The following is a 14,122-nucleotide window of genomic DNA, read 5'->3' on the forward strand; positions in this document are numbered from 1 at the left end:
AGCCACGCACCCCGGCTCAGCCAACCAGCGCCCGATCACGTACTGATCACGCGCTGCCTCCTCTCCCATTGGCCCATTTCTGCTACACCTTTGTTTCTGATTGGTGACATGTTACCACCCGCCAGTCTGCTCTGAATTTTGTTTCTGTTGTTTTTTTTCTTCTGCTTCTCCGTTCCTGATTCACTCAGCTGAGGTTGGACCTTGCTGTAAAAAAGTGGCTTCACTTATGAGCGCAGAATCTGCTCAGCGCTCGCGCCGCTTGTTTGCTCTCGTTGTTGTCTCTTGACTACGTTGCTCTGAGCTCCACATGCCGACTTTTGCTCCAGACTCCGGTCAGGTAAGTTGACGCTGTTGTTGTTTAGTGTTGACCCGGGTTCACTGTCTGTTTGGCACACTAGCTACACGTTATTTGCGCAGTGACCCATTAATGAGAGTGAGTTGCTGCTGCAAAGTTGAAGGCTTTGAACCCTGCACTCTCTCCCATTAGCAGTTGTATTTCTTCTGCTCTCTGATGCTCAGGGGTTGATCGATTTTATCTATAGCTACATATTTACAAGCAGCAATCCTCTTGTTTATTTACGTTTATCGCAGCTGCTCGTATTTCAGTGTTTTCAGTGGGGCTGGATTGTAGGGATGTGCGTTCATCAAACTCACTTTCCCAGGCTGTACAGAACTGCACGCAGAGTTGTGGTGGATCTTAATAAAGCCTTTGCTGCAATCAGTGTTGTGCATCATGGCCTTTGGTGATGAGCTGCGGTGCTACTTGAGATCTCTGCAGCAGTGCCCCATTTTTTGTGCATGTTGTGTCCTTGTTTGAAAGTAGTGTCGAGCCACATATATGAGTGTACTCACTTTGCGCCTACATGTCCAACCTCCTGCATCTCAATAACAACACAATGGGGCTGAAGCCACCCCCGTTAAGTCTGGGTCCCTCTGAAAAAAAGGACTTTTGGCTCTGGCCCCTGTGAAGGCTTCGTTACAAACAAATGAAGGTGTAGCCTGAATTTGGTACTTCCTCATGTGGGTGCCCGCCCTTGCTGCAGTTTTTTTTGCATGGTAAACTCACATGGCGGTTTGGTTTGGGGCACGTCACTCTAAAGGCTATTTTTGGCGATGGGAGGTTCCCAGCAGTAGAGTTCAGTGTTGGTGTTGAGGGCTGGGTGTAGCAGCGGAGCAGCACTTGGGGGCCTTATTCTAGACCTGCATTTCTTTCCCCATCTCCCCAACTCACTTTCTCTGCAGCTCCTACACTCTTACAAACAAAGGCTCGTAAATGGTTCCTGACTCAGATGTGTGGTTCTTGTTCTAGTGCTCTTTCAGTTATGTGGGATTATAAAGTTCCACATTATTGAATATATCAATGATAAGCTTTTCACTCACACAGTCCAAAGGGGTTCTTGAAAGAACCATCTTTTGAAGGATACCTAAGGGAACCAAAAGGGTTGTGCTATGACCTAGAAGGCTTTTTGCCCCAGTATGTTGTAACAGTGTAGTGGGTGGGGGGATAAAATGGATGGAAGGACATTATTTGTGTGTGTATGGAGCCAGTTGTGGATATCAGTCACACAGTCAATACTATTTCATGGGAATTAGTGCAGCATTGCAATTTATCAAACCATATCCTTGTCCTTTAATATTGTGTATCATGATAGTATACTTTTCTTTTCTCCAACTAATATTAGATTACAAGCCACTGAAATGTGGGTTTTGATAAGCCATGTGACTGACAGTAAACCAGATGGAAAATCTAATGTACTTTTCATTATCCTCTGAAATCATTCACATTGACTATAGTTAAAGTCATAATCATCTCTGCACAGTGTTACAGTTGTATTTTCTGAGCTCTCCGGCCCAATGTGTTAACAAGTCCGTCTAACGTGAAACTGCTTTGCTAATGTTCTCTACTACAGACCAGTCTCATGGACATCTGTGAGGTGATCATGGAGAGAAACAGGAACAACAGTGAGAAGTCCTGCTCCACCACGCTGCAGTACCATGACCTTGAGGCCGCTGAGGCACTGGTGTGCATGAGCTCCTGGGTCCAGAGGTCACCAAAACCTCGCCCGCTGACGCCCACCTCCGACTCTTGTGACTCGCTCAGTCTGCACCATGAAACCTTGGAATCCCCCAAAGACCTGGTGTCACTGTCTTCACTAGTGAGTGTCAAATAATGACAAATGCCTTTGTTTTTTGATCACAGCCCAAGGGTTAGTGAGTGCAGCCAGAAATATGATCACATGCTGTTTTTAGAGAATGCTGGAGAACTGAAAGCAAAGTTAATGCAGTATTAGCCATTTTTCAATGAAGAAGCATGTGAACTAAACTGGGAGATCAGAACATGCTAACTTGACTTTTTCTTCTACCCCAGTGCATGACACCACCACACAGCCCCAGCTTTGCTGAGACTGCAACAACATCTGCCATCACCACCACCATGACTCCTCTGACTGGGCTGGGTCTCAAACCGAGTGTCTCACAGCCCAGAATGTGCCCCGTACTGACCAGCGGGGCAGCGACCCATGGCAGCACCACATTCCTACCAAACACCCCTCCACCACCACCCTCTGAGCCACCTTGCAGGGCTATGGCGACCAGTGTCATACGGCACACCGCAGATACGTCTCTAGATCACCACATTCCATCCCCTTCCGCAGTACAGGAGAGGCCAGGGCCTTCAGAGAGTCCTGTTCAGCAGCCTGATCCCAATGCCCAGGTTGCCGTATTGACTGAAACGCAGATAAGCAGTAGTCCATGTACTACAACAGAAGGGGAAAGAACTGTCCCCTTCCCCAATTCAAGCTCCTCAACCCCTGTATCCCAAACCTCCCACTCCATGCCTACCTCCCCCATAGCCAGCCCTCCGGTTCTCTGCCAGGTGTTTCCTGTGAATGGGCAGACTGGCATCATCTCCGCAATCGTTCAGACCCATGTTCAGATGCAGGCCACTGGGCAAAAGTCAATCCTCCCACAGTCACCCTCTTTCTCTCAGCCTCTTCTTGTGGGCCCCCCCGTGGCTCAGGGTACCGTGATGTTTGTGGTCCCTCAGTCTCAGGCCCCTCCATGCCAACAGAATGTTGTAACTGTTGGCAACACCAAACTCTTGCCCCTGGCCCCTGCCCCAGTATACATGCCCCCAGGTCAGAGTGGGGGCGCTGCACAGACAGACTTCTCTCGCAGACGGAATTACGTCTGCAGCTTCCCAGGATGTAAGAAGACCTACTTCAAGAGTTCCCACCTAAAAGCCCATCTACGGACCCACACAGGTTGGTGTCTATTCAGAATTTAACAGAAATTGCTGTGAATTATAACAGCATGAAGCATGTACTTCTTTTGAACTGACCAGAACTGCACTTTTTGGCAAATATTATTTTGTTTTTGGAAGAATGGACTACACTTTTAACTCTTTAGTAGTACTGTATTTATTTATTTGTGAGCACTTCTGACTATGACTTTTGTGTTCCTCAGGTGAAAAGCCTTTCAGTTGCCACTGGGAAGGTTGTGACAAAAAATTTGCACGCTCAGATGAACTTTCCAGACACCGGCGCACACACACGGGCGAGAAGAAGTTTGTGTGCCCTGTGTGCGATCGGCGCTTCATGCGAAGCGACCACTTGACCAAGCACGCCCGTCGTCACATGACCACCAAGCGGTCCTCAACATGGCCTGCTGAAGTGCGTGAGCTCAACAAAATGTCCTCCTCCCAGGCACCATCAACACAGTCTTCTCTGGCTCTCAGTGTGCTTTTACCTGCCTCAAACTAGGCCAATCCTCAGGCCTCTCCGTCACCTCAGGACAATATCCCACTGACCATTTTACAGGGGAAACAGAAAACCAAGGCTGCTACACATCCATGTACAAAACAGACTGACCTTGCACTGGATTTTGTTTTGTTTTCTACCATGCTCATTTATAAGGAATTATTGTTTACTTTTATATAAGTTATGTCTCCCTAAATGTATGCACTTCCTTTGCCAAAGTCTTTGTGTCAGTTCACTTATTCTAAACCGTTGTATATTTGTACATAAATTATAACTATCTATATGAATGTATCGTGTATTCAAACATGCATTTATTGACAATATATGAATAAATGTCTCTGTAAAGTGAACAGTATTCCTACCTGTGATACTACCTATCTTCCTTTGAATATTATTTAATAATGAACATTTGAAGATTCAAATAAACCATCATGCTTATGTTGGTGTGTCTGTTTCATTCTACAGTAAATTGTATATGAAACTGACTGGCAACAGAGAGACATTCAGGGTGGAACAAAGAGCCGAATCACGTCCATGTAAATCCCCCCCACCCAAACATATATAATAATGAACCATTGCGTGATGTAGTTAGTCTACAAAATCTTTACTGTAAAGTATGTTAACAAATGCACCCAAAGACGAGGGCAAAACAATAAATTCATTATGCAACCCTACACTGAGGTTTGCTGGATACGGTTACACAACACTCGCTCAGCGCAATCTCCCCCTAACACCCAGTAACACACTCCGTCCAATCACATCGCGCCGTTGTGGAGCAGTTAGGGGGCGCGACCAATCACGTCCGACTTTGGGCTGTGGTGCCTTGACTGATTGGTGGGTTTTGAACCCGCCCAACTGCCTTACTGACCGATATTCTCACACGGAGAAGGAAAATTTGCGTTGAGACGAGCGAAAATGGCTATGGCCTAAATATTGTAGCAGTTTAGTCTTCAAATATATAATCAATAACAGTAAATCAATAATAAGCTAAAAATAAATAAAAAAAAAATAAGAAAGGAAGGGACTTCGGAGACCAATCTGGTGCCATACCAATACAAACAACCATGTTAGCTGTCTGGTTTTATTAATCCATTAGAAATGCAGTCATGGAGTTATCGCACAGATAACATACTAAGATTTAAAAATACTAAAACTAGTCTTAAAATATAAACAGTCCGTAACAGTCATAACTATTTTTGAAATAAAAAAAAAAATAATAATAATAATAAAAAAAAAAAAAAAAAAAAATATATATATATATATATATATATATATATATATATATATATATATATATATATATACATACAGACAGGGAAACAGACATATTAGGACACATGACATACAAGAAACTTGTCTTTAAAAAATATATACACATATACAAAAAATATATACACACATGCATGCATTAAGCGTGCATAATGGTCAGTAGCTCTGAATGTAAATGAAGGCTTCTGATGGGCAGTTATACAGACAGGCTCGTTTCCGAGACGGGATCAGTGGCGTTATCACTGCAACCTCTAGATTAGACTAGATTAGCACATTATACGTAATTCCATCACAGTCCTGAGGAAAAAAACAAGGCGAAGTAGGCTATTCCAACAGGCCTCGTGTGAAGTCACAGTGACGCGCGCCCCCTGCTGTTTCTGCAGGTCTACTACATGTGTGCACATAACCTCTTGACCACAAGACATGCACTGTCCTGAAGTTTGTACCTGTACCTGAATTTAACGGGTGAGTTTGCCCCCCATTTGTTGCAGTAACAGCCTCTATTTGGTTTTGTTTACTCACGTTAGAGAAATTAGGTCCTTTTCATATCAAAAGAGATTGAATGGGGCTTTATCTCTCAACTAGTTACAGTGTGGGGGCTTCATACCTCTTTATGCCCCTTCTTGTTCCACTGGCAAAGCTAACAGAATATACATGTATGGGTTACATTATTTTGTATTGATTTATTTAGATGGCTCATTTAATGACAACTTCATTTATGCACATGTGTAAATGTGCTTTTTGAGAGTTTGTGATCCAGAACTAATCACCTAACATCAGTACCTGACCCCAAAGAAATGTGGTTAAATGCAATCAAATCCTTACAGCAATCTACTGTAGAGTATTCCAAATGATGCTGTTACTGTAGTGAAGGGGGGCCAATTGACTATGAATACTTTCCACATAACTGGTTTAGAAAATTCCCATAAACATTGGATGCTGTTGTGAAAGGATAGGATTGCATTAGTTTCTGTAAAAAAAATAAAAACACATACAGTGCTTTTTCTTATCTGAAACCACAAAATAAAACCTTAATGTTTCTCTTAATTCTCTTCTAACTCTTAATAAACTACCAGAAGTGGGCAGAAACTAGGTTTTATATATATACCTGGTAGTTTATTAAGATATTTAAGGATATATATATATATATATATATATATATATATATATATATATATGCTGCTTTGTGCCTGTATCCCATCCCATCTCTGTAGAAGAACAGGGTCCGACACTCCTCTTGCTACACTGATCTGTGCTAGATGTAGTTCTACTGCAGTTCTGTAAGTCACCTCAGTCATCTCATCTCTTCTTGACCAGCTACTGGTTTTACTTTTTTTTTTTCTTTTCTTTTTTTAACTTCAGTGTGGGGTGTAGGCTATTCTCCACACTTGTGCAAACAACTGCATGTTTAACTTTCCCTCTGTTAGCTCCCTTTTACTGTGCTGTGTTTAAATCCTCCCACCGGTAGAGGGCGGGACTCGGCTCAGCGCGCACTCTCCTGTTGTTTGTGTTGCTGGGCTGGTGAACAGTTGTGGACATATTGGGACTAAACAAAGACGATATGCTTTTGGGAGGATTTATGCAGAATTCCTGTATCCATCCGTCAACTCAATAAGTGACTCCACTAATGAGCGTTATGTAAAGTTGTCATCTGTGCTGCACAAAGTGCCTCGTAAAACACGAACGGTCGGCACTGTGTTTGCTAACCGCGGGCTTTAGTTTTCTAGGCGTTGGCTTGTTTTGGGGCTTTTGGTTGTACATTGATGACCAACTCCTTTAACTGGATAACGATCAAACTACCTGTGATCAATAATGTCACTCGTATGGTGACAGTGACAGAGCAGAACCACGCTTTATGAACTCCTTTAATTAACCAGTTAATGTAACCTGTGTAACCTTTGTGCTAGCTAGCTTCCTACTCTATTTACAACCGCGCCAAATACGTTCATAAATTGGACATACCTCCCATAAATAGGTAACACATACTAAACTATAATAAATAATGGAGGTATTCACGACACGAGGAGATTATCTGCAGTGTGTTGTGTTAGTTCTGCTGTTTAGTTTACGCCTGAATCTGGCGGGAATTCGCTAACCGGGAATGCTTTGTCAACACGGAAGAATATAGCTTTCTTTAAAAGATAACCCAATGAATTATCCGATTTCCCCCCATTCTGTCTTTAATGTGCTTGTCTATGGAGCTGTCACTTCATTTTCGTTAATATTAGTGTCCTAACCGATTGTGTTATTCGTCATTTTATAAAGCCATGCTCGGGGCTGCCTTATGTGGGCTTTAAAATATATATAAATACATTCACAAACTCAAATTTGCACGCTTGTGTTTATTTTATTGTCAAATGTATTTTTAAACATTTGTGCACTTTTCTCGTGTAGAGGCAAGGACAGGATTTGCAGCAACCCTTTTTTTAATGTTAAGACATGAGCTATCGTGTCACATAAAACGTCCAGGCGCCCACAAATACATACACATAACTACATTAGGGACTTTTCATATAAGTTTAACGTTAAAATAATTGTATTTTCTCGTGTTTTATCCAAAAGCGCGCCTTTTTTACACAATCGAAAATCAGTCCCGTGTTTGCAGGACAGCACAAACCTCAGCGCGTTTGAAAATTCCCGCGATCTGCAGCCGACGTTCCTGCTCCTGATTGGCTGGCGGCAACAAAAAAGTTAAATAACCGCGGGGAGCTCTGCTCCTATTGGCTGAGCCGGATCGAGCGCCAAGAACTGAATAAAAGGGGAGCAGCGAAAGCCTTCCTTCATTCATTCAGTCTCTTCTCTGCGCTTTAGTCTTTACTCTTGCTTGCTTCGTTTTTGCTTTTATTTCACTTAGTTAACGTTTTAACTTTTCACTCCTTTGTTTTACAACCAGGGCTGTTTTTTGGTTTTCCTCTTTTTCTTGCTCATTTCAGAAACCGACAATGCTGTCCACTCGCTCTCCACTCAAATCCAAGCATGAAAACGCCGTTTCTACAAAAATGGGCTCAATGTCGCTGGTTGATAAAGAAAACACGGTAAGTAAGAGCCTGTGGTGCTAATGCTGCTTCTGTTTAAAATGTAGCTACCAACGCTGTTTATTAGGCGGAGCTGCGTTGGTTTGTATTATGAGTTGATGTAACTAACTAGGTTAAATGCACAGAAAGGCTTGTTGTTGGCGAGTCGCTGGGGGAAAAGGCTAATTTTATAAAACTAATTGAGTGTCTGTTTTTAATCTTTGTAGCCGCCAAGTCTGAACACGACGAGAATCCTGGCGTCCAAAACGGCGCGTAAAATCTTCGATGACTCTGAGGTGAGTTACCCAACCTGAGGCCCTCTTAACTACGGCTCCTGCTCCAGCTTTAGACCACTGCAAAATCAGGACGGCCATCAGCAATGGCGAGTTACAGCTGCAGGGTAAAGTGAAAAATTGTTAGATGTGGCCCACTGCCGAAATGCCGAGTCACAAAACTGGCTGTGTAACAAAAGCTGCAGGCAGGCTAACCCCCAACAGCTGACGTCCTTTGGCGGCAGAAGGCTAGCTAACTCCGCTAACTAGCTAGCCTATTGTGCCAACCTATGCCGTACTAAAATGAACCCTTTTTATATTATTATTAACCATTTGGTCAGCTGTGCTGCATGCTTTTTGGATAGTTTATTGACTGCTTAACTGACAAAGAATAAAACTGTGGCCTGTGGTGGAATTCGGCAACCAGTTAATCCTGTAGGTCAAGTTGTAACCCATAGTGTGTGTATATTGTCATACACTAGTGGGACAAAAGGGTGTCTCTTCTTAGTATAACCTTGTTTCATCTAACAATCAGTAGAAAAGCTGAACTTAATCAGCATCTAACACAAAAAAAGCTGTGCTGCTGCTTTTGTACCCTTTTAGTATTCCCCTGGTCATAATATCACCTGATGTAAGGAACAAATTCCCAAGCCCTTCTGGATGTAGACTGTTAGTAAAGCACTGTAATGTGCAGAGCAGCAGTGCTTCAGGACCAGGATGGTGAACTGCTTTATAATGCAGCTAATTCCCCTTTTCCTCTTTATAAACAGAATAGTTGAATTAAATGTATTCTAGTTGGGCTGTATGTAAACTAAGCAGGTTATAGCTACCAAGAGTTGCTAGGAGGCAAAGGTCTGTACTTGTGTTTTTGATGTCTGCTGATGCACCCTGACAATGAATTTGTCCTTTTCTTGTATAGGAGAGAACTAAACCCAGTAAGGCGACTGTGGAGGAAGAGCCCCTTCTTAAGGAGAACCCATGCCGCTTTGTCATCTTCCCCATTCAGTACCATGATATCTGGCGGATGTACAAGAAGGCAGAAGCTTCTTTCTGGACTGCTGAAGAGGTATGCTTATTGCATAGGTGCAAGCATGTGTGTTTGTGGATTTTTTTTAATTATTTGTTTTTTTTTTTTTTTTAATTTTATTTATTTATTTTATTTTTTAAATTTATTATTTTTTTTTAAAACAAGATCTGTTCTCAAACTTTGCCATCTATCTCTGAAGGTTGACCTCTCCAAGGACCTTCAGCATTGGGAGAGTCTGAAAGATGATGAGCGGTATTTCATCTCTCATGTGTTGGCTTTCTTTGCTGCTAGTGATGGTATCGTCAATGAAAATTTGGTGAGTTAAGCAGCTGCTATACGTGTAAACAAATCCAAGGCCCATTGGATCATCACAATGTTCTGATTGCATGTTTTGTCTTTCAACACTAGGTGGAGCGCTTTATGCAAGAGGTGCAGGTGACTGAAGCACGTTGCTTCTATGGCTTCCAGATTGCCATGGAGAATATTCACTCCGAGATGTACAGCCTGCTTATTGACACGTATATCAAAGATTCCAAAGAGAGGTAAGTTGAACCATTTCCGCTCCTTCTGGGAGGGCAGTGATGAGACGCGCAGGGGTACGGACCTCAGCTGATGATGGGAGCTGAGTGCTGGTGTTTCGTCTCAGATCAGTAGGCATGTGGTCAACTGTCTGGAGGACACCAGCATGAAACAGTCGCATTCCTGAGCCCTCTAAAGAGAACTTGACAGTTTATTGGTCACAGCTTGGATTTATCTGCACGGTCACTAACTTGTGTTAATTTCTATTTCAGGGAGTACCTCTTCAATGCCATTGAGACACTTCCATGTGTAAAGAAGAAGGCTGACTGGGCCCTCAACTGGATTGGCAACAAAGATGCTAAATATGGTACTTTTCAGACCATCTTGACTTCATCTCCGTCTCGTGTAAAGCAGTCATGGAATGCTAATCTAACCTGTGATATTGTGTATAGGTGAGAGAGTGGTGGCCTTTGCTGCTGTTGAAGGAATCTTCTTCTCTGGCTCTTTTGCTGCAATTTTCTGGCTCAAGAAGAGGGGCCTCATGCCTGGCCTTACCTTTTCCAATGAGCTTATCAGCAGAGATGAGGTAACCCTCTTGGATTTATTTTTTTCATCCTTACTAATGTTCATGCTGTGAGTTGGTTAACATGTGTAACAAATTTGTTTTTGTTTCCAGGGTCTTCACTGTGACTTTGCCTGCTTAATGTTCAAGCACTTGATAAACAAACCTTCTGAATCAACAGTCAAGAAAATCATTATGAATGCAGTTCAGATTGAGCAGGTACTAATAACTTTGTATTGCAAGTGTTTTTTTGGGGGGTTTTTTTTGTTTGTTTTTTTTCTGGAAAAGCAGACCCTTTAAACTCATTTTTCTGTCTTCAGGAGTTCCTGACTCAGGCTTTGCCAGTTAAGCTGATTGGTATGAACTGTGACTTGATGAAGCAGTATATTGAGTTTGTGGCTGACAGGCTGATGTTGGAGTTGGGCTTCAACAAGGTGAGAATTATGTTGTAGTTTGCAACCATTGTATTGAAGTGTTGCGAATGCTTCTGGTGACGGATGTCCCATGTTGTCCTGTGTTAATGCTTTTGGCTTGTTGTCTTCCCCAATTATAGATCTATAAAGTTGAGAACCCCTTTGACTTCATGGAGAACATTTCTTTGGAGGGGAAGACCAACTTCTTTGAAAAGAGAGTTGGAGAGTACCAGAGGATGGGGGTGATGTCTGGGCCTACAGACAACACATTCAGGCTTGATGCTGATTTCTAAACTCTTAAAAGTGAATGGACACTTGCAATATTAACACTTGAAGAGGTGATGGTCCACAGACTGCCTCCATATTTCATCCCCAACAGAGTCACTCATCAGGACTGCTGGATAAGCACTGGGAAGAACACTGTAACCGTGCAGTATTCATTCAGTTGAGCATGTGTGGTTGTTTTTAAGTAACTTGTAAAATGTTAATCCCAAATGCAGTAAAGCTTTTATTTTCCTTTTTATTGTATGTAACTTTCTGCAGTTGGTGCTGGTTTATTTATAGCTTGTACAAACTTTTGCTTTCCTTTTAATGTTTTGACCTGGTGACTTAAATTTGATGTAAATAAAATCCTTTTTGATAAAGTGTTTGATTTTTCTTAAGTGGGGCATATACATTTGAGAACTTGTTTGTGACTAGAATGTAAAATTTGATTAAGACAGGGTCAGTTCATTTATTTATTTTTTTTTTTTTAAAGTTGTGCTTGGTGTGTAGTTGTATATTAGGTTCTTTGTTTTATTTGGGGACTGTCTTAAAAATAAATAGGGCCAGGTGGCTCTATCTATAATGACACTCATTAACTAAACACAATGGCTCAAATGCTTTTTTTTTTTTTTATATAAATATATATAAAGTTAGCTACTTTCATAAATTGTGGAATACTTTAAGGTTCTCAGTTATATTGTGACTGTCATACCATTGCACACAACCTTTTCACCTGGAACAGAACAGCAGATTACAAACATGGAAACTTCTAAAGCACTCCATATATTTATAGCTATAATTATCTGGAGCACTCCTGGCATGGGCTGAAGGAGCCAACTATCCTCCTATCTGTGGGTTCTAAACACACTGCACATGGTAATGGGGACTTAACACTTGCCTTAAATAACTTTTAAGAGTTTATTTTTTTTTTAATTGAAGCTTTACCGGAGCAGTGGTGATCAAGCTGTCAAATCATCACACCAGAACCAGTAGCACATTTAAAGAACACTTTTTGTCTGTTTGTTTTGCTAGAACTACTTGTGTATAAGAATTGTTTTATTTTAATATCTTTTAGGGGTAAGAAAGTATGTAAGTGTTTTGAAGCATGTAACATGGTGAGAACTGGACCCCCCCCCCCCCCCCCCCCCCCCAACAGAACTGTGTTTATCAGCTGACCAGATGTCTCACCTTCTGTGAGATGTTTGGATGTTTCTGTTGGAAACCTGCATGATCAAAGTGAATTGTGGATATTTTGGTTAAATGTTATTGGTACTTTATTTTGAGAATTCTAACATTGTTTAGCATATGAACTATTATAATTGATAAACCATGCAGAACATCAATGTGCTTGTTGTGGAAATATGCAATTAAAGATTGTATAACAATAACTGAATTCTTAAACATGTATCTTGTAATGCTATGTTAAATACACACATGCAATTTATTTTATGAATAACAATTTTCTTTTAGCACATTTAAATCTACACTTTGTTCTAAATGAGTAACACCATAGGAAACTACGCAAAGTTGCACAGTGCAATCCTCCTGCTTTTGGCCAGTTTAAATAAAATGTATGAGTGTTGAAAGTCGACTATAATTTCATTTTATTTTTCTTATTTTGACCAAAACACTGTCCTCCAAAATATATGTGGTAGATGAATGGTGTACTGCAAAGGCAAGATATTGGGCACAAGATATTTTTCGTAATCTGGTGACAGGTTCTATATGTTCTACAGGTTTTATACACAAACTGTTTTAATGGCCAATTAATTTCTTTCGTCAATTAATACAAACGGAAAATAAACATATTGTATCTGTTTTCTGATAACAAGTATAGACAATGCATACACTACATTTACAACATATGCAAACATTTGGGAACCGTAGAGTATCCTAATTCAAAACAGCCTCTGTTGCTTTATATTATATCTTTACAATATTTTTAGCAAATTCTACTGCACAATGTTTCTTCTTCTTCTTCTTCTTATTATTATTATTATTAATGACACTCCTACTATTGTCTTTCATAACATAAAATATATCACCACAAATCTTCCATGTGGACGTTTTTGCACCAGTAATTAGTAGAACCTCCTTTTAACTACAGTTTTATGTAGTTAAACATCTCTCTGTTCTTAAATGCTTTCCCGACTCTTTGCAGAATGTCTCCAGTTCTGATATTCTTGCATGCACAGCTTGCGTAAGGTCTATCCAGGTTTGTGTTTTGTGCCCTCCTCTTTTCAGCTTTACTCTTTTAAAGAGATGTGCAATATTGACAATGCCTCCACCATGCTTCACAGTTGAGAAGGTGTTATTTTAATGAAATACAGTTTCACATTTAGTCAATGTTTGTAGTTCAGTTGACTTCATCAGTCCACAGCACTTTCCAAAACTCATTTGGTATAACTAGATGTTCTGTATAGGAGGGGGGTTCATTGAGACTCTTCTATGAAGATTGTGTTTGTGTAAGCAACACTGCACAGTTCCACCTAGCTACACTTTCCTGCAGGTTCTTGAAGGTCTAATTCTCTCTTCATATATTTATATATATATATATTTTTAATATATATATTAACCAAAACATATTGGGTTGTGCCCTGCTCTCCTGCTCATGACAACAGATTAAGTGTGACAGATCGGGTGTGTAGTAATTGAGTGTGACATGGTCATTATTAAGGGAAATATTTATGTGGGCAATTCCTGATTAGTGTGCCTGTCAACATTGGGCCATCCAGAAGGGTGTCCTGCTGACAGGCGCTGCTTTAGCTACCACATTGACACTCACATAATAGATCTTGTTCATGTACAGCATGGCATGAGACAGCTGTCACAAGCAACCCACAGGGAATATCGGGAAATATTCCACTATAGTTACAAGTCAGAAATATTTGGAACACAGGATAATGCAAAACAACAGTACCTACCCCATACAACTACATACGCCAATGAAATAAGGTGGGAGTGAACTTTTCATGCATGGAATTTCAGTGCAATGCAATGATTAGTTCACCATTACCTGCCATA

General features: G+C 41.0%; 2 protein-coding genes and 1 non-coding gene across 3 annotated transcripts; all 3 read left to right on the forward strand.

Annotated features, from left to right (window-relative positions):
- Positions 1-122: 122 nt before the first annotated feature.
- klf11a (Kruppel like factor 11a) lies at positions 123-4,196 on the forward strand. The gene is made up of 4 exons (XM_072684637.1): positions 123-337; positions 1,911-2,156; positions 2,369-3,263; positions 3,466-4,196. The coding sequence occupies exons 1-4, from the start codon at positions 308-310 to the stop codon at positions 3,759-3,761; spliced, it is 1,467 nt and encodes a 488-aa protein (XP_072540738.1). The 5' UTR covers positions 123-307; the 3' UTR covers positions 3,762-4,196.
- A 2,345-nt stretch (positions 4,197-6,541) lies between these two features.
- Positions 6,542-11,478, forward strand: rrm2 (ribonucleoside-diphosphate reductase subunit M2). The gene is made up of 10 exons (XM_072697155.1): positions 6,542-8,062; positions 8,269-8,337; positions 9,233-9,379; positions 9,540-9,656; positions 9,749-9,882; positions 10,132-10,226; positions 10,312-10,445; positions 10,536-10,640; positions 10,742-10,855; positions 10,975-11,478. The coding sequence occupies exons 1-10, from the start codon at positions 7,970-7,972 to the stop codon at positions 11,125-11,127; spliced, it is 1,161 nt and encodes a 386-aa protein (XP_072553256.1). The 5' UTR covers positions 6,542-7,969; the 3' UTR covers positions 11,128-11,478.
- LOC140538193 (small nucleolar RNA SNORD94) lies at positions 9,913-10,051 on the forward strand. Its single transcript, XR_011977719.1, has one exon. It is a non-coding gene; the product is annotated as a small nucleolar RNA SNORD94 (small nucleolar RNA).
- Positions 11,479-14,122: the final 2,644 nt, after the last annotated feature.

The sequence above is a fragment of the Salminus brasiliensis genome, chromosome 1, assembly GCF_030463535.1.
Source record: "Salminus brasiliensis chromosome 1, fSalBra1.hap2, whole genome shotgun sequence".
NCBI lineage: Eukaryota > Metazoa > Chordata > Actinopteri > Characiformes > Bryconidae > Salminus > Salminus brasiliensis.

What these genes read in the sequence shown, in the direction of transcription:
- rrm2 (XM_072697155.1), top strand. Translation starts at nt 7,970, where the DNA reads ATGCTGTCCACTCGCTCTCCACTCAAATCCAAGCATGAAAACGCCGTT. An exon ending in AGCTTATCAGCAGAGATGAG is followed by an intron (nt 10,446 to 10,535) that starts GTAACCCTCTTG and finishes TTTTGTTTCCAG; the next exon opens with GGTCTTCACTGTGACTTTGC. An exon ending in TGGAGTTGGGCTTCAACAAG is followed by an intron (nt 10,856 to 10,974) that starts GTGAGAATTATG and finishes CCCCAATTATAG; the next exon opens with ATCTATAAAGTTGAGAACCC.
- klf11a (XM_072684637.1), top strand. Translation starts at nt 308, where the DNA reads ATGCCGACTTTTGCTCCAGACTCCGGTCAG. An exon ending in TTGCTCCAGACTCCGGTCAG is followed by an intron (nt 338 to 1,910) that starts GTAAGTTGACGC and finishes TCTCTACTACAG; the next exon opens with ACCAGTCTCATGGACATCTG. An exon ending in TGGTGTCACTGTCTTCACTA is followed by an intron (nt 2,157 to 2,368) that starts GTGAGTGTCAAA and finishes CTTCTACCCCAG; the next exon opens with TGCATGACACCACCACACAG.